The 26,895-nt window shown below is 44.7% G+C and overlaps 1 protein-coding gene across 3 annotated transcripts in view; it reads right to left on the bottom strand.

Moving 5' to 3' along the window:
* GRHL2 (grainyhead like transcription factor 2) overlaps positions 1–26,895 on the bottom strand; it is a 137,249-nt gene that overhangs the window by 88,335 nt on the left and 22,019 nt on the right. For all 3 annotated transcript variants that reach the window (XM_073632058.1, XM_073632056.1, XM_073632057.1), the window contains exon 2: positions 1,019–1,205. In XM_073632058.1, the coding sequence (XP_073488159.1) occupies positions 1,019–1,205 (187 nt within the window). The remainder of the gene's footprint in view (positions 1–1,018; positions 1,206–26,895) is intronic.

The following is a 26,895-nucleotide window of genomic DNA, read 5'->3' as shown; positions in this document are numbered from 1 at the left end:
AGATCTTAGACTCGTGTAAATTGGTCATTCCCAAACTATCTGACAGGCTTATACACCTATATATTTTCCATAGGGCCTATCTGACCCCTATCTGTATTTTTAGATATTGTCCCTCATATAGCTCCCAGTGCCCTAGATGCTCCACCACTAGAGGTACCGTCTATCATTTGGCGTTGGCCTGTCCTGTGATAAAAGGCTACCGACCAACGTTGTCAAATTTTTACATGAAATGGGCTCACTTCTGACCCTGAACCCTAAACAATGTATCTTTGAACGCTTTTCGGACCCTGACGCCGACAAATACTTGACAATCTTTTTGGCAGGAAACCCTTTTTAGTGCCAATAGCTGGACATTGGATACAGGCTCTTCCTCCTACATTCCTATCATGGGTCTCTGAAGTTAATTCTACGCTCTCTTATAAGAAATTTATATATAATCACAGGGAATGTCCCACCAAGTATAATAAAGTCTGGGATAGCAGTTGAACCAGGTAGCCATATTTGAATAAGCCTGGTGTTCTGGCCATGGTTATTATGTTTCCAGTTTTTATTCCCAGTTTTCCCTCTCCAAGCACCCAGTAACCGCACAATGACCAAAGCAAAATTTTTGTATGGGTTTATCACCAATAACTATTCATTAGCCATGTGTTTTTAAGTCTGACTAGCTGTACCAAATGTATGCACTCAAGATTGTAACCTTCCGTATTGTTTACGCAGGGCTTTTTTTCCTTATAAAATAAGTGCAGGAACTCAACCACAACCTCCAAAACCCCCCTTCCCCCACCCACACACACAAACAAATACCCTCCAAATCACATCAAAAAGTGGGTGTAGTCAAATTTCACTTACAGTGGGAAGGTCTTGAAGGGGCATTAAATTAAATAGCAGGAGTGCATAGTACAGTACATAGTAAGTACAGAGTGCAGAGGGGTTTTTTTTTTGGGGGGGGGGGGGGGGTTACACACAGAGTGCAGAGTTCAGGGGTGCACTGCATACAGAGTGCAAAATTCACTTTTACCTTATAATAATCATATAAAAGGCCAAGGGCAGCAGCACTGTCTTCATCTCCATTTATGCTCATCATTGCCTTTGTGGCAGCCGTCAATGGATTTTCCAGGTACGTCTTCCAGGCCTCATCCTCACTTGTGTACGGTCGTCGGGAGTTAAAAGCTGCTTCATTGGACACCAAGACCACAAGCCTTTTACTAAATTAAATAAAAAAACAATATTTATTCATTACTGTACTAGATTGCTGACACTCAACACTGAATAAAGGGAAGACATATGATATTTTCAATCATTTTATGATACACAATGTAAAACAGTAACATAATTTAACATAAAGTAACATAAAATAACATTATCCGTGTGATAATGTTTTAAAAACTTTGTTTCTAAAAATAGTTTGTAACCATATATGTACATGAAGGCAACCATAGATTCTTATTACATATGCGGACTCTGCTTCCTGCTTTGAAATGCTAACCAAAGGTTGTATTTTACTGCTTTTTCTCACAAGTAAAAATCTATGAGCTGAAAACAACGCACTTCCTGTGTGCCTGAAATTAAACAGTATATTAACAGTTGTAAGGCAAAAAGGCTGAATGGAGGCTGAATCAGGTGAGGAGCCCCCACTAGTAGTTAATCACAAAGTCTCTATATTTATTGCAATATTAAATTTAGAAGTACTGTACAAGCGTTTAAATATGTGAAAGTCACATAAAAAATATGCAATAAATAATAACTTTAAATATATCTTGTAGCGTAAGACTTTTATAAGCTATAACAAGCGATAAGAGGGACATGTACTGTGTAAGCTGTGCCCAAAGAAGGCAAGCAGAGGGCAAAGGACTAGTCACTAGTATTAGCGATACTTCCCTAGTTACTGTCTCAGGCTAGCTATACATCCCTAGATTTATCCATCCACACTAAACAACTTGGATGGAGGAACCTCTGCTGCCTGCTATTGTATTCAAGTAGCCACAACACCCGAGGCTGCTTGAATACCTGAATGGTGACTGCCTCTGATAGGATACAGTCACTGCTTGGTCAAAAAAATTTCAACCTTCCTTTTTTAATGAAAGAGTTTTGAGTGAATGGTGCTGACAGGGCCTCCCACAACTCGAACCATGTATGACCAGCATTGTCATGCTCTTAATCGCCACTGTGTATCTATGTGGAGTTGGCTATCATAGAAGAGTAACAGGGGCTTTGCTTCATCATGTCAGAGCTGGCTTGTGGGGTAATAATCAACAAGCAGTAAGAATGGTGAACAAAGCACAAATCCACATAATGAATGAAGGGAGAAGCAGAGAGATCTTTGCACTGCAAGTCTTCAGGTACAGCTTCCTTTTCAGCAAGGAGAACAGTGAGCAACATAGTAGTGACATAATCAAATCTCACTCCAAATCTCTTAAGATTTGGAGTCAGAGGCAGCAGTGCCTTAGATGAGCTCACACTGCAAATATACAAATATTAGGCTATAGAAGTGCCTAGGCACAGTCACATCAGGAAGAGCACTGCTGATTTTTTATGAGAAATGAAAGGCGATATATACATATTTTCCAGTGTACCGTGTAGGAGCATTTAACATCTAGATGTTCCCTAGACGACAGCAAATCTTCAAATTTTGAATTCAGGTGCACTTTAATATCAGTTGCACTGATGTGTATTGACGTGTTTTAAACTTGGTGCTTGGTCGGGCTTTGAAAGAACTTTATTGACCTGAGTGGCAAAATGCAGCATGCAAGACTGATTTCCAGCACAATATAACTCATGCATTGCCCATGCATTTAGCCTGCTCTTAAAAATGTAGCAAAATGCATGGCAATGTAACTGGTGTAAGGTCCGAAAAGCAGCAGAGAATGCCAGCAAGCTCCGTCGCACCTGCATGGTGTGAACGGAGCCTAAAATTGGTTATTCCCATTTTCTCAATCTTGGAATCCTATTTTAACACAACATAATAGAGCATCTTTGTAGAATGTGCCATGAAGTCATTATTGGCAGAGTGCCTGAACAAGTTACAAAGCTCTGGCATGTACCATACATTTGCAGTAATGTAGATAGAGGTAGGAGAGTGGATGTGTTTATATGTATCGAGGTGACGACATAGATATCCAGTGTTTACTGAGGAATGTTCTGCTATATATCTTAGCAGATATTCATCTCTAGGAAAAGAACTGCTCTATGTTAAAATTCTATGTTAATGGAAACTGTGTTTTGTAATACTCAATGTATCTCTAATAGTTCTGGGATTCATGGTCTCACATTCGGTTTTCTTCAAAGACAAAGAATAAGACAGAAAACTTCACCAACAGATATTAATAGATCCATTAAATACTTCACTGACTCTTTTATTGGGTGAGGAAGAGCAAGATATCAGCATGAAGCACTGTGGTTAGTGGTTATCACTTTTGGTTTGCAGCACTGGGGTCTCCGGTTTGTGTCCCAGACACTATCTGCATGTAGTTATCATGTTCTCACTGTCCTTGCGTGGGTTTCCTCCCATACTCTAAAGACATGCTGGTAGGTTAATTGGCCCCAGTCATGTATGTATAAATGGGAGGTAGGGACTGCATACTCCTTGAGGGCAGGGACTGACACAAATGTACAATATATAAAGTACTGTGTAAATTGTTGGCACTAAAAATATCTGTATTAAATATTATTGGAGCACCAAAATGAAAATTTCAGTATCAAAACCCAAAAATCTGTATGCACTTGGCTGAAACCGAAATTTATGGTTTTTAAAAATTAAATAAATTTTTTATAAATAATTGTATTACATTCAATTTTGTAATTAATATCATGAATTTAAATCAATTTGAATTTATTGTTGGCCATCATCAATACCTTTTGAAGCAGTGTTAAAAATCCTGCTTGCTGCATTTTTGGTGCATATTTGTCAAACCACTCCAAAAACACACCTCACATTGAAATGCATTGAAAACGCATCAAGAACACATCAAAAATACACCTGTGTTGCCTTTATGAGTCACATGACCTATGGAAAAACACACCATAAGCAAGGTAAAATTAAAAATGGCTGGTGTTTTCCACAGTCGTTATCAGCACTTTTTTCTTTTGGCACAATGCTGAAAACCCTATTTTTTTTTTTTTGAAGGCCAGTTTGGTTAGAAGTCAATAACCCTTTAATCACCCTGCCGGTATTCCCGAGTGTGGCTCGGGGTGGATTTTCAGTACCAAAAGCGGTAACCCCGAGTCAGACTCGGGATCACATCGCAGGATCCAGGAAGAGCTTACTTACCTTGTCCCCAGGATCCTACGATGTCTCCCCGCAGTGTGAGCGAGCCGTCCTTCACTCGATCTATCACAGTGCCCGGGCTCCGTTCCCTGCGAGCGTTGCGACACACGGGGTCGGAGAACGGCACCAAATTCAAAAAGTAAAACACACAATGCATATACAGTACACTGTAATCTTACAGATTACATGACTGGTGTATAGCTGATTTTCGTGTGCTCCCCTTAACCAAAACCCATTCCACTACTTGCCTTACCTTACTTATTAAAATGATCACCACACACCTTCTGGATTAAATGGCCATCCGGCCCCTTTATTAACAAATAACAATTTTTATTAAAAAAAAACTCAATTTAAGAATATATAACCGTATATATAAAACACTTATAATAAACCCCAACTTTTTTAAACTCCTGCTCTGTCTGAGGTTCGTGAAGGAAGGTATATCTACCGCATCAGCTGCACCACCACCACAGTATCCTTGGCCCCTAGCCGTGATCCCACTAGCACAGGGATGAACCATTGCCATCTTCATACGACTGCAGCCCGATGACATTATTTCCAGCTAGGGAGGGTACCAAACCGAGATAGGTCCAACCCTCCCCACACTATATCCTGTTTACCTTCCACCATTCCAACCTACACGAACCAGAGACCATGCCACAGACTCCCACCGGTGACCACCTCACACATGGGAGGCCCGCCACAGCCGACAGGCCTGCTGCAGCCCATCCTGGAGGCCCAGGAACCACATGTCAATCCCAACAGCTGACAAAAGTACCCCATCGGCCCTTAAGTACAGACCAATGTCCTGTTCCAACTCGAAATGGCGGACCACCAATCCACCATTGTGAACCACAAATTTGGCCACAGCCTTGTTAACCTTTATCCTGGTCTTGTTGATTCGCTCAACAGACCGGGCACCCCTCCAAGTTGCCCTGCCAATCATATCTGACCACACCACCACTGTCTCTGGAAATGCTAACCTTAAACGTAAGAAATCCCCTTTGACATCCCGAATAAGATCCCACGAGGCCCTGATACCCAAATAATTACCCCCTATGTGCAACAACAGCACATCCGGGGGGCCTATCCAGCCTTGCGTACCGCTGCACTTCAGGAAGGACACGGGTCCACAGCATGCCCGGAATCCCAATCCACCGCACAAAGCTTCCTCCCTTGGGAAACCCAACTCCCTTCCCATCTGACCAAGGCCCTTCTTGCTCCCCAACAGACGTATGAGTGCCCTATGATCCATATCAGGCACACCGGGCCTGAAAGACAGAAAGGCAAACATAGACACACACACCAATCTTCATTCATACCACGCAGCAGGCTCCCCCGAACTTGCAGGTTCCCTCATTGAACTGCCAACAGAAACCCTTGCGCTTAACGGCTGATAATGACGAGGTGTTGGCCCCCCCGGCCCCGCTATGAAAGGGTTGCGCCACCGCCCTGGCTTGCGTCATGAGCTTCAAACACAGCCCAATATATTTTTGATTCCACCGCAACGACGGACGAAAAGCCTTTCGCTGCCGGAACTGCTCGTCGTAGCTAAGCCAGGCCACCCCCCCCCATAAACCCTTTGTGCCTCACTGATGGAATCCAGGTAACAGAACAGCCCCGAACAATTGTCCTGAGCCTTCTCCCCAGTGACGCTCGCTAAAATATGAAACGCCTGTGACCAATTCGCAAACGTTCTAGGGATCAGCCGATAACGCCATTTCTCCTCTTCTTCCTTTTTGCTCTTGTCCAGCTTAATCTTGTCCAGATTAAACTTTTCCAGCGGAAGGAGCGAGAAGATCTCTACGTACTACCCTTTCCAGATCCTCTCCCTAACCCCCGTTTTTAGATGTGAACCAAGGTGGCCCATGTAGCAAACGTAAACCTGACACCGTGCCGCATCCGCCAGCCGCACTCCATCCACCACCGACACTCCTGGCGTCCCTGTACTCGTACTCACCTGCGAAGACACCGCCACTGTCACAGGAACCCCATCCTTTGACGACTCCACTGTAAATGGCGACGGCCCTGTCACCACCGCAGTAGCCGGCGGAACCGCCGCCACTGCCTGCGGAGCCGTGGGCACCACCACTTCCGGCGATGGCGAAACCGCCATCCCCGACAATGGTGGCGGAGGTGACCCCACCACTGGGAGAACACCAGGCGGCGCTGTAGCGCCCCCCGGCCCACCCCCCGCTGTCCATGCTGCAACCAGGGGGAGAGCAGAGCCCCAGGCGTGGCTTTTCCAGGACCCCTAAACGCTAAGAGCACAGCCAGCAAATGCTGTACAAGCATGTCACCAGCGCCCATGCCCTGGAAGCCCCCTTGCGGCACTCCCTTAGTCCCCACAGGCCCAGTCCCTGCAGCCAAAACAGGCGCCGGGGCCGGACCACTCCCACCAACATCCCAGCGGGGGAGTTAACCGGACCCCCCACCAATAACCCAGAAGGGGAACTAACAAGGGGAGGGTGGGACACAGACATAACAGGCACATTGACAGGCACAGACAGAGACTTACCAGGCTGCCCAGGGGAAACCGACTGTCCAGCCGCTGATCCGGATCCCTGCAGATGTCCTGTCCGAACTGGACAGTTCACCTTCCGATCGTTGGTCCCCCTGTCCACCAGGGGACGCTGAGTACGTAGTAGGTCACGGTCGCACGTCCGTGATGTCATCGGCCCGTGACTTCTGTGCACTGCGGCCAACTCCTGCACTTCTCCCCCGTTGAGCGCGCTGCCAGCTGGCAGGCGCCAGTCCGCCACTGCCGCCAACCCCATGGGAAACTCCGCTTCCCCCAGCAATGGCTGCGACCGCTCGGGGGGAGGGGCCCGCGCCAGTAACCGCAAGTCGTCCACGCCAAGCACTGCCAGACACAGGGGAATGCCCTGCCCTGTCCTGATCCCTTGTAGAAGGAGGCCTGGAAGGGGATGCTTATGGCGCCCTCCCAGCCGGGTACCACCCACGATGGGGATTCCTCCTAGCCCCAGCAGCCATGGCTAGGCGCTTGGCCCTGGGCGCTGGAGGGTCAGAATTCGGGCTCCCGGATTGGCAGCTCACCCGGCCTAAAACGCACAGGAGGCCAAGACCTCCTCGCACACGATGCCCCGACCCCTGTAGCAACACCATGAGCTGAGAATTCAGCCACTGTGTGCCGGCTGTCCTAAGCTATTCTATAAGTCCGTAATAGGTCTCCATGCTGACAGTAAAAAACATTACCTATACCTCCCACTGCCTCTGCTGCCCCACAAATGACTAACCCCTCTCCTCTGCAGGGTCAAAATTAACTTTACACTCCTCCCCCTGACCAATCCAAAATCTCCTCTTCCCCTTTCTCCTGACCACTTCCCATGTCAACATCCTGTGCACCCACTACAGCTGTCCCCAGTCATGTTCGCCCTCCACCTAAGGTTCCCTTTTCATTCCGTGCTTATTCTTTACTGTATCAATTTATTTCAACTCCCTTTTGTCCCTAGTGGTTTCTCCAGTGCCCTGCATGCAGTTTTATATTATAAAAACTGTTCTTTTTGCCTGGAAACTGGAGATTGTCCATAGCAACCAAAACCGTCGCTTTACATCAAAAGCAGGTTTAGACCAGCTAGAAAACAGTGATAATAAAATTAGAATCACTTGCAGAATTGAGTTATAGTGATTTGTGGGGAAATCCGTCATCAAACACTGAAAGTAAATACAGAGACAATCTGCAACTGAGCAAATTTCAGTGTTTTTGATTTGATTACATTATTGAATAATTATTATTATTATATTATTATTTCTTATAATTATTTATAGTTATTTATTATATTATAATTTATGATTTAATGTTTCAAACTTTATCATACTTGGGATGTCTACTAGACTCTTGTTTGGACAGATTTAAGTGTGTTATTCCTAAGAATTACAGGCCTACAATATAAAACGCCAAATTTCCATGCAAAATAATGGTACCGCTTTCAGCACCAACAATCTGAAATAATCGCCACGCCAGGGAGGTTAATGCCCTTGGGTATTTTGATCTTTATGACCTAAAGTGATGCTGTATAGAATGTTTTCAAGGGAACGTGTACAGTAGGTCCCCTACATACGAACCTTCGAGTTGCGAACTTTCAAAATGTGAACATGTGTTTGCACATGTGATCACTGTACCAACACAAGCAATGTTGGTGCAGCGATCTCCCTAGCTGTGCAATTGTCTTCTGGCAGGGGGACTCCACCCATCAGAACCAACCAGTCATCGCTCACAGCCTTTGTCTGCAAGTACTGATCTTTATTGGACTTACGAACAAGTTGGACTTATGAACGAGCTCCCGGAATGGAACTCGTTTGTAAGTAGAGGACTTACTGTATAGGTTGTAGTTTAAAAAATTAAATACATCTGTTTTTTTCTTTTTTTTTTGTCATTAAAATATCTAAAGCTAAAACTTTTTTTTTTTGCTTTGGATAAAGTGGTGAGGGGTTAGACCCCATTTTAGGTCTCTACTTCCTGTCTGTGTTCCTGCTCGGAAAATTCTCTCTCTCTTTTTTCCTGAAAAGCATTGTCACTAGGACTGAAAGCAAACTAAAAGGCCCCTTTCACACTAGGGGCGTTTTGCAGGCGCTATAGCGTTAAAAATAGCGCCTGCAAACTGCCCTAAAACAGCTGCTCCATGCACTCCAGTGTGAAAGCCCGAGGGCTTTCACACTGGAGCCGTGTGCTGGCAGGACGTCAGAAAAAGTTCTGCCAGCAGCCTCTTTGGAGCGGTGAAGGAGCAGTGAACTCACCGCTCCTCCACCGCTGTTCCCCATTGAAATCAATGGGGCAGCGCTGCGATACCGCCGGCAAAACGCCGCTCCGGCAGCGTTTTGCGGGTGGATTTAACCCCTTTTTGGCCGCTAGTGGGGGGTTAAAACCGTCCCACTAGCGGCCGAATAGTGCCTCTAAAACGGCGGTAAAGCGGGGCTAAAAATAGCCCCGCCTTACCACTGACGCCCGGGGCGGCTCAGTGTGAAAGGGGTCTAATACAACATTTTGAGTTGTCACCAAAATAGGAAAAAAAGGGGAATTCTTCCAATGGGGACACTCCTTCTTGTGATAACTAAGGCTGGCCATAGATGGTTCTGCCAAGGAGGAAGCGATGTCATAGGAGCGGGTGAATACTTTCACTACTCTCTCTTATGCCCCGTACACACGGTCGGACATTGATCGGACATTCCGACAACAAAATCCTAGGATTTTTTCTGACGGATGTTGGCTCAAATTTGTCTTGCATACACACGGTCACACAAAGTTGTCGGAAAATCCAATCATTCTGAACGCGGTGACGTAAAACACGTACGTCGGGACTATAAACGGGGCAGTAGCCAATACCTTTCATCTCTTTATTTATTCTGAGCATGCGTGGCACTTTGTGGGTCGGATTTGTGTACACACGATCGGAAATTCCGACAACGAATTTTGTTGTCGGAAAATGTTATAGCCTGCTCTCAAACTTTGTGTGTCGGAAAATCCGATGGAAAAAGTCAGATGGAGCCCACACACGGTCGGAATTTCCGACAACACGCTCTGATCGCACATTTTCCGTCGGAAAATCCGACCGTTTGTACAGGGCATTAGTGATCCCTTCACTTGTAAGTTGTCACAGGGTTAGTAATCTGACATGGCTTCCAATTCTCTGACAGATGATCTATCACCTTTACTTCTGTATGGCATATGTTGGGTATTTAGATATGCAAAGTTTTCAGAAAGATGGTGCTAAAAGCTTCTTGATGGAAGAAAATAACAAAAAGCGTTTTTAATGCTTTGCAAGCTTACAAATAGTGAGAAAACCCATGTCCCGGGGGTTTAAGCTGTCCAGAAAAGAAAATGGCAATATATAAGACAATTTATTTCTATTCCATCCATAACATTCCGCTTTTGTATCTAGAAGAAAGCAGTAGGAATATTTTGAGTGAAATGTGACAACTCATATCCTGGGAGGGGGAAAGCTTGATGATAATAAGGCTTACTACAGATTTAATATTATTCATGATTAGAATAATACAGCTCGCTATTTGACCCAAGGGCTGTTTTTGCATAAGAATAATGGGCTGTGAGCAGGATCACTCTACTGTCACAGAATAATCTTTTTTTACATTTTATACATTTGATGTTATAATACAGGAATTCAGCGGAAAATCTATTTCATAAATATGCAGCAAATAGCTTTTTTAATGTATAGAATATATTTGAATATGAAGAGTTTTTTAGGGTAATATAAATTTATATCTACAGCTTTTAAACTTTGAATCTGTGTATAGTTTTTCCATTTTATATGGAAATAGTAGTTGCTATAGTAGCTTATTATTGAGTGAGTGCAATAACTTTGTCCGAAGTGCAGTAAACCACAGTGGCCATTTGGGTTTCAGCTCTCAGCCATCATCAGTGCAGTATACTGTCTCATTGGTCCCCAAGCCTTACTGAATGAAAGTCATGGCTTCTGTACACTGCACTGATGATGGGAAACAAGCCTGAAACAGCTTTTTGGAATAAACACTCTATAATAAGAGGTTGTATCTGTGTTGTTTATAGCAGTACTGGATGTTCAGTTGCATACACCACCAACTTTATGAGATGGAAAAAATGGAAACAACATCTGGTGGAATAAATCAAACTTTTTGGCTCACACCTTCTTTGGACATGGTATGTTTCTTACTTTACAAGTACTACATGGCCTTAATGATACCATACCCCAAAGGTCTTATTCGCAAGTACGACACTTCCTCATTGCCCCAAAAGTCCATCAACACTGTCCTAGAAAACTCACAGATTTTGAGACTTTATCCACCTCTGACACTCCACTCCAGAATGTATTCTTCCACCTACACTCCTACCTATACCTGATACATGCACCCAGTAAAGATCCAGCAGCCAAAGCTTGGGAAAGAGACTTGGGTTTTAGCTTAACTGAGGAAGATCGGGAACAAATAAACACTATCCTACTAAAAAGCTCCATTCTTATTAATATACAGGAAAGTAACTATAAATTGTGAACAAGACAGTACCACACACCGAAAAACATACATAAAATATCATTAGACATTGCAGATATCTGTTTCAAATGTTAGGTAGAGAAATGGGAAGGTACCACTTTTATGCCATAAGCAGCAAGCTTGTTTGGTGTAGGAGGAATTTGAATTATTCTGAAAAATTGATATATTTGCAGTTATATTGGATGAATTTGTGGGCATGTCCACCATATACAGTGCCTTGAAAAAGTATTCACACCCCTTGAAATTTTCCTAATTTTGTCATGTTACAACCAAAAACGTAAATGTATTTTATTGTTTTTTTTATGATAGACCAACACAAAGTGGCACCTAATTGTGAAGTGGAAGAAAAGTGATAAATGGTTTTAAATTATTTTTTTTACAAATAAATATCTGAAAAGTGTGGCGTGCATTTGTATTCAGCCCCCTTTTCTCTGATACCCCTAACCAAAATCTAGTGGAACCAAATGCCTTCAGAAGTCACCTAATTAGTAAATAGAGTCCACCTGTGTGTAATGTAATCTCAGCTGTTCTATAAATACAGCTGTTCTGTGAAGCCTCAGAGGTTTGTTAGAGAACCTTAGTGAACAAACAGCATCATGAAGGTCAAGGAACACACCAGACAGGTCAGGGATAACGTTGTGGAGAAGTTTAAAGTATGGTTAGAGTATAAAAAAAAATATCTCAAACTTGGAACATCTCACTGAGCATGTTCAATCCATCACTCAAAAATGGAAAGAGTATGGCACAACTGCAAATCTACCAAGACTTGGCCGTTTACCTAAACTGACAGGCCGGGCAAGGAGAGCATTCATCAGAGAAGCAGCCAAGAGGCCCATGGTAACTCTGTAGCAGCTGCAGAGATCCGCAGGTCAGGTGGAAGAATCTGTCCACAGGACAACTATTAGTCGTGCACTTCACAAATCTGGCCTTTATGGAAGAGTGGCAAGAAGAAAGTCATTGTTGAAAGAAAGCCATAAGAAGTCCTGTTTGCAGTTTGCGAGAAGCCATGTGAAGGACACAGCAAACATGTGGAAGAAGGTACTCTGCTCAGATGAGACCAACATTGAACTTTTTGACCTATAAGCAAAACACTATGTGTGGCGGAAAACAAACAGTGCACATCACCCTGAACACACCATCCCCACCGTGGAACATAGTGGTGGCAGCATCATGTTGTGGGGACGCTTTTCTTCAGCAAGGACAGGAAAGCTGGTCAGAGTTGATGGGAAGATGTATGGAGCCAAATACAGGGAAGACTTAGACGAAAACCTATTATGGGGCGTACACACGGTCGGACTTTTCGGCTACAAAAGTCCGACGGATGCCGACGGACCAAATCCGGCGGACAATCCGATCGTGTGTGGGCTTCCCCGGACTTTCAGCGGACTTTTCCAGTCGCAAATCTGACGGACTTTAGATTTGGAACTTGCTTCAAATCTTTACGTCGTAACTCCACCAGACCCAGAAATCCACTCGTCTGTATGCTAGTCCGACGGACAAAAACCGACGCTAGGGCAGCTATTGGCTACTGGCTATCAATTTCCTTATTTTAGTCCGGTGTACGTCATCACGTACGAATCCGTCGGACTTTGGTGTGATCATGTGTAGGCAAGTCTGGCGTTAGAAAGTCCGCCAAAAGTCAGTCGAAAGTCTGTCGAAAGTCCGTTGGACAGGCCTCCATACTTTTGTAGCTGAAAAGTCCGACTGTGTGTACGCCCCATCAGAGTCTGCAAAAGACTTGAGACTGGGGTGGAGGTTCACCTTCCAACATGACAACCACCTCAAACATACAGCCAGAGCTACAATGGAATGGTTTAGATCAAAACATATTCATGTGGAATGGCCCAGTCAAAGTCCAGATCTAAATCCAATTGAGAATCTGTGGTGAGACTTGAAAATTGCTGTTCACAGATGCTCTCCATCCAATCTGACAGAGCTTGAGCTATTTTGCAAAGAAAAGTGGGCAAAAAATGTCACTCTCTGGATGTGCAAAGCTGGTAGAGACATCCCCAAAAAGACTTGCAGCTGTAGTTGCAGCAAAAGGGGGTTTTACAAAGTATTGACACAGGGAGGCTGAATACAAATGTATGCCAACTTGTGAGTCCTTAGATGTGATGATTGCATTACTTTCCTATTGTCAGGCTAAGGCCTGCCATAAATGAAGTGATTTTCTTTCCTGCAACCACGGGAAAGCAGCACCTGTCAGGAATTAGTTTGATACAGTCAGACAGTATTAGTTTTGATGAGACACCCCTGCTTACGGCTACACTTTTTGGGTTTAGATACACTTTACTATAAAAAAAAATGGTTTAAAATGTAAACAAAAATGGTTAAAACCCACAAGCTTTTTTTCAACCCCTCTTTTTCTTTCTTACTGCCCTTCCAAAATGACATATTTATTAATGTATGCTTTGAATGGAAAGTTTAGTATATAACACTTTTCGTTGTTAAATAGTACATTTTTCTTATAGCCGTCTTTAGGTAAGACCAAAATGAGGCACAAAGAAGGAGGACAAAGAGACAGAGGATTTGGTTCCTAAAGAGGCACAGTTGGAGTTATACAGTAGGCCAAAGGGGCCTTTAGGACGGCTCTGATCTGTCAAAGCCGTGAGAACAAATCTTAGGGCCCATCTGGGTGCTGGATGCATTTTCGGCTTTGAAAATAAGAACATTCTGGCATCTGCCAGGAATTTGGTCTCAGGTTATATGTCATCATCTAATGTTGTTTAACAGTGGGCAAATAGAGATAATTATTTCCGAATAAACAAATGTTTTTTTCCAGTCCAGCAGACCAGCCTCTGTGTGCCACATATGATGATGCCAAGTTATGTTTAGCTGAAGCAATTAAGTAAACTCACATTAGAGAGCAGATAATGCTTTGATAAGGCCGGGGAGGTAGATAACATGTAGGGCAGTGTATTCATTATAAACTGGATGGACTGTTTGTAGTTTTCAGAAAAGTGGAGCTCTAAAGCGATCGGCCTGGAGGAGGAAGATGCATATGGCAGCTGCCAGCTGGCTCCATCACAAGTTTCCTGGACTATAGCTTTTTTACATGAGTTTAAAGCAGCACTCCTAATATATAGCTGAAACCCCCCTCTTAAAAGAAATGAGCTGCCGTTGCTGACTGATAAAAAAAGTGAAAAATATTTTAAGTTAAAAAAATTACAATTGTTCAGCATACATAGCGCTTTAGCAAACTACAGGCAGTCCCCTAGTTACAAACGACTCCTACTTACAAACGATGGGAGACAACAGGAAGTGGGAGGAAATCTCTCCCTAGGAAGAGAAATTCACTCCTGTAATGCCCTGTACACACGGTTGGACTTTCCAACGGAATATGTGCGATCGGAGCTTGTTGTCGGAAATTCGGACCGTGTGTGGGCTCCATCGGACTTTTTCCATAGGAATTTCTGACACATAAAGTTTGAGAGCAGGCTATAAAATTTTCCGACAACAAAATACGATCCTTTAAATTCCGATTGTGTGTAGACAAATCCGATGGACAAAGTGTCACGCATGCTCAGAATAAATTAAGAGATGAAAGCTATTGGCTACTGCCCCGTTTATAGTCCCGACGTACGTGTTTTACGCCAACGCGTTCGGAACGATCGGATTTTCTGACAACTTTGTGCAACCGTGTGTATGCAAGACAAGTTTGAGCAAACATTCGTCGCAAAAAAACTATGGATTTTGTTGTCGGAATGTCCGATCAATGTCCGATCGTGTGTACAGGGCATAAGAGTTATTATGGGAAAAAGGTACCTCCACTGGTGCTTTATCACCAATCCTTGTTTCCACAACATCCCAAAATTTTCAAAATCCGATTGTCATTGGGACAGAAAGTGAGGGGAGATCTTCTGAACGGGGCACAGACAGCAAAACAAACATTACAGGGGTGTTAATCCTTCCCTATGCTATCCAAAAAGATAGTTTTTTTGGCTGGAGCTATACTTAAAAAATTTACCTGTTCCGAACTTACAAACAAATTCAACTTAACCCCTTCCCTACCGCCAACATACATCGGCAGAATGGCACCGGTGGGCAAAAGGGCGTACAGGTAAGTCCCCTTTAAGATGCCCGTGCACGACTGCGCAATTGTCAGTTAAAGCAACGCAGTGCTGAATCGCAAAAAGTGCTCTGGTCAGGAAAGGGGTAAATCCTACAGAACCGATCTTGTTTGTAGCCCAGGGACCGCCTGTACATGTAATTCTACTACATGGGATTTACATTTAGTGTAACCCAAGTAATGTTTGATGTAACTTTTATATTTCCATATTTGAATGACTGTATTGCATATACAAATTTGTAGATTCTCTCCCTAGGGGCCCTCTGTATGTCAGACACCGCTCAGAGCAGCCTTGCAGAAGACAATGCCAGTATAAGTCTGTAGTCATTTATGCATTGGGGTTGATTTACTAAAATTGGAGAGCACAAAATCTGGTGCAGCTCCACATAGAAACCAATCAGCTTCCATTTCTTTTTTTTTGTCAAAGATTAATTAAACAAGCTGAAGATTGAAGCTGATTGGCTACCATGCACGACTGCACCAGATTTTGCACTTTTCAGTTTCAGTAACTCAACCACATTGTATTGTTTTTACAGTGGTATTAAACCCAGAAGCAAACATTTATTACACTGAGCAAAATTATAAATGCAACACTTTTGTGTTTGCCCCTATTTATCATTAGCTGAATGCAAAGATCTACGACTTTTTCTATGTACACAAAAGGCCTATTTCTCTCAAATATTGTTCAAAAATCTGTCTAAATCTGTGTTAGTGAGCACTTCTCCTTTGCCGAGATAATCCATCCACCTCACAGGTGTGGCATATAAAGATGCTGATTAATTGTGTACAGATCCTTGTAACATGGGGCCGTGCATTATCATGCTGCAACATGAGGTGATGGTTGTGGATGAGTGGCACAACAATGGGCCTCGGAATCTTGTCACGGTATCTCTGTGCATTCAAAATGCCATCAATAAAATGCACCTTTGTTCGTTGTTCATAGCATATGCCTGCCCCATACCATAACCCCACCGCCACCATGGACCACTTGATCCACAACATTGGCATCAGGAAACCGCTTACCCACACAACGCCATACATGCTGTCTGTCATCTGCCCTGTACAATGAAAACCGGGATTCATCCGTGAAGAGAACACCTCTCCAAAGTGCCAGACGCCATTGAATATGAGCATATGAATATGAGCATATGCAGTCAGGTTGAGACCCCCGATGAGGACGACGAGCATGCAGATGAGCTTCCCTGAGATGATGTCTGACAGTTTGTGCAGAAATTCTTTGGTTATGCATCAGCTGTCCGAGTGGCTGGTCTCAGACGACCTTGGAGGTGAAGATGCTGGATGTGAAGGTCCTGGGCTGGTGTGGTTACACGTGGTCTGCGGTTGTGTGGTCGGTTAAATGTACTGCCATATAATCTGAAATGCCTTTGGAGACGGCTTATGGTAGAGAAGTGAACATTCAATTCAAGGGCAAAAGCTCTGGTGGACATTCCTGCAGTCATCATGCCAATTGCACGCTCCCTCAAAACTTGCAACATCTGTGGCATTGTGCTGTGTGATAAAAGTGCACATTTTAGAGTGACCTTTTATTGTGGCCAGCCTAAGGCACACCTATGCAATAATCATGCTGTCTAATCAGCATCTTGATATGCCACACCTGTGAGGTGGATGAATTATCTTGGCAAAGGAGAAGTGCTCAATATTTCAGAGAAATAGGCCTTTTGTGTACATAGAAAAAGTCGTAGATCTTTGATAAATAGGGGCAAACACAAAAGTGTTGCATTTATAATTTTGCTCAGTGTATATTGCAGCTTACAAATTCTTAATTGTGATGGCTGCATTGGTTTTCTTTTTAGGCTTTCTTTCTTTTATTTTCATCTGGTGATCAGGCCAGTAAGTCTGGTGTTTTTCAAAAGAACAAGCTGCCCTGCAGATGTAGCAGTTAGAGGGTTGAGACAAACTATAGATACTACTACTGATAGAGGTGCCCACAATGTTCAGCTTTTATTTATGGAAAAACTTTATCCAAAAAGAAACTGTTGCTGTAACTGTTTATAAACTATTAGCTTGAGTTTGGCTATAATTTGTTAGTTTATTTAAATTGGCTAGTACATCCAACACTCCCCTTATCTTGATGAAGATAAACGAGAACAGAGAGACAGAAACACTGAACCAATTTTGGCACAAGAAACAGCCTGTGCGGGCTGGCAAATGTTTTTTTTATTGTCCCAGGAACTGTTAGGACAGCACCACTTTTGATACCAAATCACTCTGTCCCTCTGTTTTAAATATCCCTTTCTTACTCGCGGTGGTCATTTTTTTTACTTTTATCTGGAGGAGTGGAGGAGATGGATTTCAGGAAGTAAATGCTACATGAATCATCTGCCCTTACTCAAGATGGCCGCAGCTAGAAATGCTAGGGGGCTGTTTTTCAGTGATTTGTCAACAAAATAAATCGAGGAGACATGGATGGATGGGGAGTTTGCTTTGAATATTGAAAATGAATAAAATAGTGTTTTTAGTCTGTGGTCCTCAGATACAGTTAGGTTCTGCTTTAAGCACTTAAAGACTGTCCACCGCATATATACTGGGGCAGGGTGGCTCTATTGCGTGAAACAATGTACCTGTAATGCAGTAGATACTGTGGGCGTGCGGAGGCGTGCACGCGCACCAGCTGCATGGAGGGGGAGCCAATGCGCGGGTCACCCACAATCGCTTCACAGGGATCTGCCTATATAAACAAGGTAGTTCCCTGTTCTGACAGGGGAGAACATGGAGATCTTCTGTTCCTAGCAATCAGGAGCAGCGATCTCTGTGTTCTTCCTGTCAGTACTTCCCTACACAGTAAGAAAGCTCAAACAGGGATCACATTAAACCCTTTAATCGCCCCTGATGTTAACCCCTTCCCTGCCAGTGTCATTTATACAGTAACATTGTATTTTTTTTAGCACTAATCACCATATTAGTGTCACTGGTCCCCAAAAAGTGTCACTTAGGGTCAGATTTGTCAGCCGTAATGTCGCTGTCCTGCTAAAAATCGCTGATCGCCGACATTACCAGTAAAAACAGTAAAAAAAGTCCATAAATCTATCCCATAGTTTGTAGACGCTATAACTTTTGTGCAAACCAATCAATATATGCTTATTGGGATTTTTTTACCAAAAATATGTAGAATACATATTGGCCTAAATTGATGAAGAAATTCATTTTTTTAACTTTTTTTTTTTTTTGGATATGTATTTTAGCAAAAAGTAAAAAATATGGTTTCCTGACAGACTCCATGGCAGTCTACGTGTTGGTTAACCCCGCCTCCTCTCCAGTGCTATAGGACCCCACTCCCATAAATATCAGCTCACAGCCAGAGACTGCGTTCCTTTTTTGTCCTCCTCTTTGGACCTACAACATATGCACTTACGTTTCCTCACGTCCAAACCAGATGAATGAGCCCCGAGTGGGCCGATGTCAGGCATACCAACGGAGCGGTGTGGAGAGCCCAGGGCTCAGCCACGGACAGGTGAGGGGCTTCATGCATGTATGCCCCAGTGGTGGGGGGCAGCCTGCGTATGCTCAGGAGGAGACATTCAGCATGGCTGGCAAGGTCAGGAGTCTTCAGTATGTCTCCATGGCAGTGTTTGTTTTTATTTGTTAATGCATCCACAACTCCCTCTTTCCCCTTTCCTTCCCTTCCCCTGGCTCTGTTCTGGCCTCTCATGGCGCCTGGAGCGCTTCTGCGCTCCAGAGCGCCGTCTTACTTCTGTGTCGCGGCCGCGGCGAGCTTCTGCGCATGCGCAAAGCCTCGGGTGATTCCCAAGCTTGGTTCGCACATGCGCAGCTCGGCGGAAGATCCGGCGGCCACGCAGGCGTCTGACGGCAAATCACCATGGCACAGGCGCGAGTGAGGGGCACGGCGGTGACGTCACCCAGGTGGGGAATTTAAATAGCCTGACAGCCACTGCTTCTGTGAGATCTCCTGCGGGCAGTGTGCGGCAGTTTCCCCAAGCCCTGGGCATGCAGCAAGAGGTAAGCACTAGCTCAGGTCTGTGCTTTGTGGGACAACAGCTGTAGGTCATTAGCCCCGTCTTCCTCTGAGGTGCCATGGATAGGTCACCGCCTTCATGCGGCCAGCCCTCACGCTCAAGGTACGTGAGGGAGGAGGAGCCAGGATTGTTCATGGATGGACAGGTGTCCTAACGACATGCCTCTGTTTTTCCCTACCCCCTTTATTTTGTTCAGCCCTTCTAGGTCAGATCATCAACTTGTACGGGACGACAGAGACCTTGCCAGGCCGCAACATCAACATCAACATTCTTCTTCCAGGTCCAGACGTGACTCTCCGTCCAGGACCCACCAGCAGAGGAGATGTTCCCATTCCTCCTCCAGAAACCGCACCCACTGCCATGACAGCCGCTCTGATCGCAGAGCCTGCTGGGGATGTGGAGCACGAGTCCCGGAGGGCAAATCATTGTATGACCCATGCTATGCCCAGGCGGTCGGGGAAAAAAGAGACTGAAAACCAACAGATGGAGTCTCTAGTTAAGCGTGTGGTGCAGCAGTCCCTAAGGAGTGGGGTACAACCTGCACACGGAGCCAGTCCACCACTCTATCTGGCTCCCTGGCTGACAAGGCCCAGGAAGATCCGGGTCCATCCCAGCCTTATGACGCATCTCCCGGGTCTACAAACAGTGAGTTGGAGGGAGATGGATTTGTCGGAGGCTTCTCCACTAAATAAAGCGGTCAAAGAGGCCCTTAGGTGGGAAGATCCTTCCACTCCCCTGGCTAAGCAAAGGAAGATCTTTAAACACCCGGGAAAGGAACGTTTCAATTTCCTGCTCCTTTCAGAATTGAAAGATATCATTGATGAGGAGTGGAGCAAGGTAGATAAGAAGACTACTATGTCAAGCAAAACAGCCAGATTATACCCCTTCAAGGCAGAGGAAGTGAAACATCTGGAAAACGCTCCCCTCATAGACGCAGCACTGACCTCAAGAGAATTTATAGGATAGCCGGTATCACTTGAAAACCCGCCTTGGCCCTCGCGGCCATGTGCAAGACTATGGAAGCCTGGACAGAAAAATGTGGACTCCGTGCTCAAGGGCATTTCAGAAGAACTGGCCAGGGGCTCAGCAGTTCAGAAATTGAAGCTGGCAGTGGCCTTCCTGGGGGACCTGATTCACCTGTTGGCCTGGACTGTGCTATCCTCGGTCATGGCTAAGCGGGCCCTATGGTTGGGCCCTTGGCTCGCTGATCCAGCATCTAAGCAAGCCTGGTGTAGGTTCCCCTTCGAAGGGCCCTCGCTGTTTGGTAAAAGGCTGGATAGTGCCATAGCCCGGGCCAGTCGGACTTCTTGCCCCAGGATAGGCGTCTGCTTCGTCAGAAGAGGCCCCAGCAGAGAAGACGCAATACGGAGCGTTCAAGAGAAGCACGCTCTTACAGGCCCGGCCGGGATTTCAGAAGGAATTGATATAGGGGCCAGACATCCTTCCAAAAGCCAGGCGTCCAGCGGACGTGACCAGGCTAAGTCGTTTTGAGATTGGTCCCGCCCAGGCAGGTCAGGTGGGGGCACAGCTGCTTCTCTTCTGGCACGTCTGGGTGGCCTCAATCTCAGACTACTGGACCATCAAGACGGTCTCTACAGGCCACACATGGTCCTTCACCAGTACTCCTCCCCCCAGATTTATTTCTACCCTGCTACCCCGGTCAGAAGAAAAGAAGCAGGTGTTACTGTCCTACGTGGATTTGCTGATAGCACAGGGAGCCGTGGTGCCTGTCCCGAAAGGCGAAGCGTTCTGGGGGTATACTCCCCTCTCTTCTTGCAAAAGAAAAACGGTTCATGGCGCCCTGTGATAGACCTAACTTACCTAAACAAGTTTATACGAAAGATTTAAAATGGAGACTCCGTCTACCATCCAACAAGCCGTGCAGCCAGGTGATTGGCTAATCTCAATCGACTTAAAAGATGCCTATTTCCAAGTATAGGGTCGAGCAAGAACATCTTCAGTTCACCTGCCTCCCTTTCGGGCTGACAACCTCACCCCGAGTCTTTTCAAAAGTTCTTCTGGCCGTGGTGGCCCTCCTCAGAACAAAAGGGATATGGTTGTACCTCGACGATCTCCTTCTACTATCCCAATACAAGGAGCAGTTGCCGATCCACAGGGAGCAGGCTATCACCACACTGCTCGAATTCGGTTGGCTCCTAAATCTGGAAAAGAGCCATCTGGAACCAGTTCAGTGCCTGGTATACCTAGGGGCCCAGTTCGACACGGTGGAAAGTACCATCTCTCTCCCAGTGGAGAAGATACCAGTCATACGAGAGAGAATATCATGGGCTTTAAGCTCCTTATGCCTGAGGGCCTCACAGTGTCTAAAACATTTTGGCATGATGGTCTCTACGACCCCCATGTTTAAGTGGTCTCTGTGGAGGTTACGTCCTTTCCAGACAGGGTTTCTCCAGCAATGGAACACAGGGGGTGGCAATCAATCCTCTTCTTGAGGCGCTGTGCTGATCACATGCACCCTTCCAAGAAAACAAAATAACTCTCTAGCAATACACACCAAACTGAGCATGTGCAGCCTGACTCCAAAGGCTCTGTCTTATCCAGACATGGTCTGTAGTCAGTGGAAGAAGGGGAGGATCAGAGAAGACAGGATCAAACAGCCTTTTTACACAATGCAAAGGATTAACCTCTTAGGTTCCACAGTGAGTATAACAAGCATGCTATTCTGCATATACAGACTGATTTTACTGTTGTGGGTTTAGTAACGCTTTAGTGTGGTACAGCTAAAATGCCTGTGGGGTTCTTCTTACAGTCTGTGTCCCCATTAGGGAGGTTTATCCTCTCTACTTGTGGTCACCAGGACAAAAAGTGAGCAAAAAATACAATTTAAAATTTAGAGTTGTCATCAGAACAGGAATAGTGAGGAAATCTTTCAATGGGAACCAGTGGCAGCCCGTCCATGTGTCCGGCCCCCTGATCTACATACAGGGCGCCGGACTATGGATTCCAATGGGGGGGGTGTTTTTTTGAAGCACGTGATTAGAGCCAGAGGCTCTAATAGGCTTCAAAAAAGGGTGGGCACCCAGTTGTATGACAATAGTGAATGAATATTTGCTATTTTCACACGAAATCTCCTTCCCATTTCCCCATTGGGCAAAACGTCAGGCAATTCTATTGGACTCCTAGCGCCTAGGAGTAGGAGAGAGGAGACGTACGGCGGAAACTGCCGTGCTGGAGGAGAGGACACCGGAGCCACAGCCCACCGCCCGCCACCTAATTGGAGTAAGTAAACGGCAGACAGCGAGCCGCCCCCCCCCCAAAAAAAAGAAAAGCAGCAGCCGCCACTGATGGGAACACTCTTTGTGGTGAAGATGGGGTTTACTCACTTTCTGAAGGGAAATCTCTCGACTGAAACATAGATGACAAAAAAAACTGACTTGGACTTTAACCATTCCTTACTCCATCCAAAATGAAAAAAAAAAGATTCAAATTTAGAAATACTTTAGGAGTGGAGAATTAGATCCTTATAAATGAACACTGACCAGTTCTCTTAAAAAGAACACAAAAACATAGCTTTCTTATTAGAGTCCAAGAAATACGCTGGAATACTTCACTATATATTGCCTGCATTCCAGAGCTGTTAACACTGAAATACTCCAAAATCAAACATTTCCCAACTGAATAAATACACTGGGAGTCATTCACCTCCATATGGATCACATTCTGTTGGTGCTTCATTTATCACATTGTCCAAAAGTACACAGTGAGGAAAGACAATATATTTTACTACTGCGTGTTACACAAATAATGAGCTTTTTGGCAACTTTGTAAACATCCAGATAAAATGCACAATTATGTATATTTAGTGAGTAATCACCCTGGGAAATATTTACTCAGACGTCCAACTGCAGCGTGAAAACTTTTTTAGTTTTGGAGAGGTGGGGAAGGATTAAGCTTTCATGTACACTGGCCTACATTTACCGCAGCCGCAGGAAAACGCAAAACGTGGCAAAATCTCTGCAAAATCGATTTTGCCGCATTTGGCATTTTCCACGGCTGACAGTCAAAACATTCCTATCCTCAACACGATTCTTCCAAAGAGCTTCTCCAGAAGAGTCAGCTACTTCCCCCCGGATTGCTACCTGAGTACTCCCTTTCAAGTGGATAGCCCTTTGTTCTTGGGTCCCTCCAGCTGTTCACCTGTGTTACCAGAGGTACCCAAGACTTCACAGAGAAGAACACTATGAGAAGGACACTATGAAAATAATCACCAGTAGCTATGTTCTGAACTGTTTTACTGAAGTAGTAATTCTCAGCTAGACCCTCTGTTCAAGTGGATAGCCCTTTGTTCTTGGGCCCCTAAAGCTATTCACCTGTGTTACCAGAGGTACCCAAGACTTCACAGAGAAGGACACTATGAGAATAATCGCCAGTAGCTGTGTTCTGAACTGTTTAGTAGTAATTCTCAGCTAGACCCTCTGTTGTTATAGACATAACTTCCGAAACTCCTCTTCAAACCCACTAGTTCTGGGGGTTTTTTTCAGCCAGAAAACGTCCCTGCCAAAAACTGCCGATAACAGCCTATGTGTGCATGAACCCATAGGATAACATGCTGGGGAGTTTACTGGCTGCAGAAAAAAATGCCTGAAGCCAAAAACAGCAGCTGTAAAAACATCCAATGTGCATGAGGCCTAGTGAATTAGCTAAAATTAGCTAAAAGTCTACACAATATATTGGAATATAAATGAGCTTAATTCCATTAAGCCTACCCAAACACATTCCCCCTATAGCAAGTTGCAACCAGTGCTTGAAACATGTTAAAATGACAGCTCTGTGCAGTGCAGTAGAACTTTATTAAGACACTTCAAGAGGAAATAAAGGCAGGAAAAAAAAAACACACCCTGTAAGGCAAAGGCATAATGAGCTAGTATGCATAGCATACTAGCTCATTATGAATAACTTACCTGAGATGGAAGCCCCCGAAGCGACCCTCGTTCTTCTCCTTCATCACCGCCATCTTTCCCGGAGTGACTTCCGGGTATCGCGGCTCCGGCGCTGTGACTGGCCGGAGCCGCGACGACGTCACTCCCACGCATGCGCGAGGGAGCTGCCACTAACGGCATGATCACCGTTAGCAGCGGCATGCTCAGTGTGCCTGCGCACCACTCTCTGCGGCGCATGCGCCGTAGACATCGGTGCCGGTCTTTTGCAAAAATCTCCTAAACCGTGACGGTTTAGGAGATATTTGTTGCACCTACAGGTAAGCCTTAATCTAGGCTTACTTGTAGGTAAAAGTGGTCCCAGAGGGTTTACAACCACTTTCACTGCTAGTCAGATGTTTATCATGCTGAAGATTATGGAGTGTTAAATTTGATCTGAACTCTAAAGCTGGCCATACATTACTGTATACAATTTTCTTATTCAATTTCCTTTAGATTTACCTTCAACTGGGTAGTAAAATGGCCTGCTTGATTGCATACAGATTGAAAGTGTTTAGGTTTGACTTCATTATTATATGGTTTTGGTAAGAAAATTGTATAATGTATGGCCAGCCTAAAAATGAAGATTGGCTATGTTATAGAGACCATCTAAAAATGTTGATTATGCTTAAGGAGTACCCGGAAAAATTATAAATTTTTTGTCTTGCATTCCTGCTGAAAAATAGCTGATCTGTAAGCAGCACTGCTGCCTCTGACTACTATTTACACAAGATTTGTAGTGAGATTCGGTTTGGTGATGTCACTACTGAGCTGCCACTGTTCTTGCTGGAGAAGAAGCTGTACCTGAGGACCTGCAGTTCAAGCATCTCCCTACTACTGATGTATTCATTCTGTGCATCTGTGTTCCTCCACCTTTGCTGCTGCTTTTTGATTATTCCTCCATCAGTCATAAGGTCACAAGTCAATGGGGGAAGGAAGTGGGGGGAGTTTTTGGAGCTCCCTGATGGCCATAGATTTGAGACTGTGGTCATTCCTAAAGCAGGATCCTATAACATTGCTCTGTCTGCAATGCAGAGCTCTCCTTCAACTTAAAGGTCTGTATTGTGGAGGGAAGGAGTAGGGTCACCACCTCATCCCTGTAAAACCGAATACATATTAATTACACAGGTTCTGTGGCTGATTAGGGTGGTAATTAAACTCACTTGGTGCTTTATCTGCATTAAACTAGGCTCAGAACCTGTGTAATTCATATGTGTTTGGATTTAAAGGGATGGGGTGGCAACCCTAGGACCAAGGGAAGGTTTTCAGAACTATCTGAACACTTGCCTTCCCCTCCACAGTGGTTGACCATTGGGGGCTTCCCATGGACAAATGTCTAACACCCAATCTGACTGTTTTCAGGCAACTTTCATCTAATTTAGATAGTAATCCTACAAGGGAGGTCTCTGACATTTTGGTCTGGGGGGGGGTACAACCAACTGGCCCTTTCAAGGTATGGATGTTCTCGTTTGAGTCAAAGAAAGTGTACCAAAGGGTGTCGCAATAGACTATCGGCAGCAACAACATATCTCCCCACAGCCAGCATCAATAGACTCTCCATCAGCCAACAACAATAGATCCCTCCCTCAACAGTAGATCTCTCCTAGCAACATCTGCCCCCCCCCCCACCCAGCAATATAAGACCCACCCTCAGCAACAATAGGTCCCCCACCAGCAACATTAGACCTCCTCAGAAACAATAGACCCCCGTGCAAAAATAGACCCCCTCCAACTAGAATAGATCCCCCAATCAATAGACCCGGCAGCACACCCCAGCTTTTCTTGCCATTACATACAGTCAGTGCTGGAGGTGCCGGAACTACGTTCCCCCACGTTCCCGCTGAAAAAAAGCCCTATATATATATATATATATATGCTAAAAATTGGCAAACATATGTGCAGCCCTACAGAGCACCGCACACACTGGCAGCATGAGAGCTGACACAAAACTGCTGTAAATCATTGCTGTATAGGAGGAGAGACATGGCATTTGCTCTGTGTCTCTCTTGTTTGTTTGATCTCATGAATATGCAGACAAACTGCAGGATCCGCCAGGTCGCATAAATCTGTAAAATATCCCTGCGGTGTATCTGCATATGCGTTGGATCTCAATTCAACATGGCAGCACCAGAAAAGAGCAGGGTAGGCAGAACTTTCCCTTCAAACAGGACAAGACTGGACTCCATAGACTAGTAAGTATTTTTTTTTTTTTTATACAAGGACAGAATTTAGGAATAAATAAATTAGATTTTTGATAGTAAGGGTGGAGTTCCTCTTTAGGGAGGTGAGGGGAATGGGTAGAGGAGCTGGGCCTGCACCGTGCACAGTAAGTACTTAGACACTCACAGAGGTGGAGAGGGCTACGACATGCAAGGAAGACGAGAGCAGGGCTAGGGAATTGACTCTTCCTAAAGTAGTCAAATTCCATAGGAAGATTAAGAGGCACATTGCAAGTGAATAAAATAGCTTTATGTAAAGGTAAAACACTGCAAGTAAGCATTTAAAATACTTGATACAGTACATTCAAAAAGTATTTATACCCCTTAAAATTTTCCACATCATGTTACAACCAAAAAGTAAATGTTTTTTTTTGGGGAGAATTTAAGTGATAGGCCAACACAAAGT

The sequence above is a fragment of the Aquarana catesbeiana genome, linkage group LG05 (assembly GCF_042186555.1).
Source record: "Aquarana catesbeiana isolate 2022-GZ linkage group LG05, ASM4218655v1, whole genome shotgun sequence".
NCBI classification, from domain to species: domain Eukaryota; kingdom Metazoa; phylum Chordata; class Amphibia; order Anura; family Ranidae; genus Aquarana; species Aquarana catesbeiana.
Note: the sequence above shows the minus strand (reverse complement) of the source record. Positions and strands in the feature narration are given on the sequence as shown.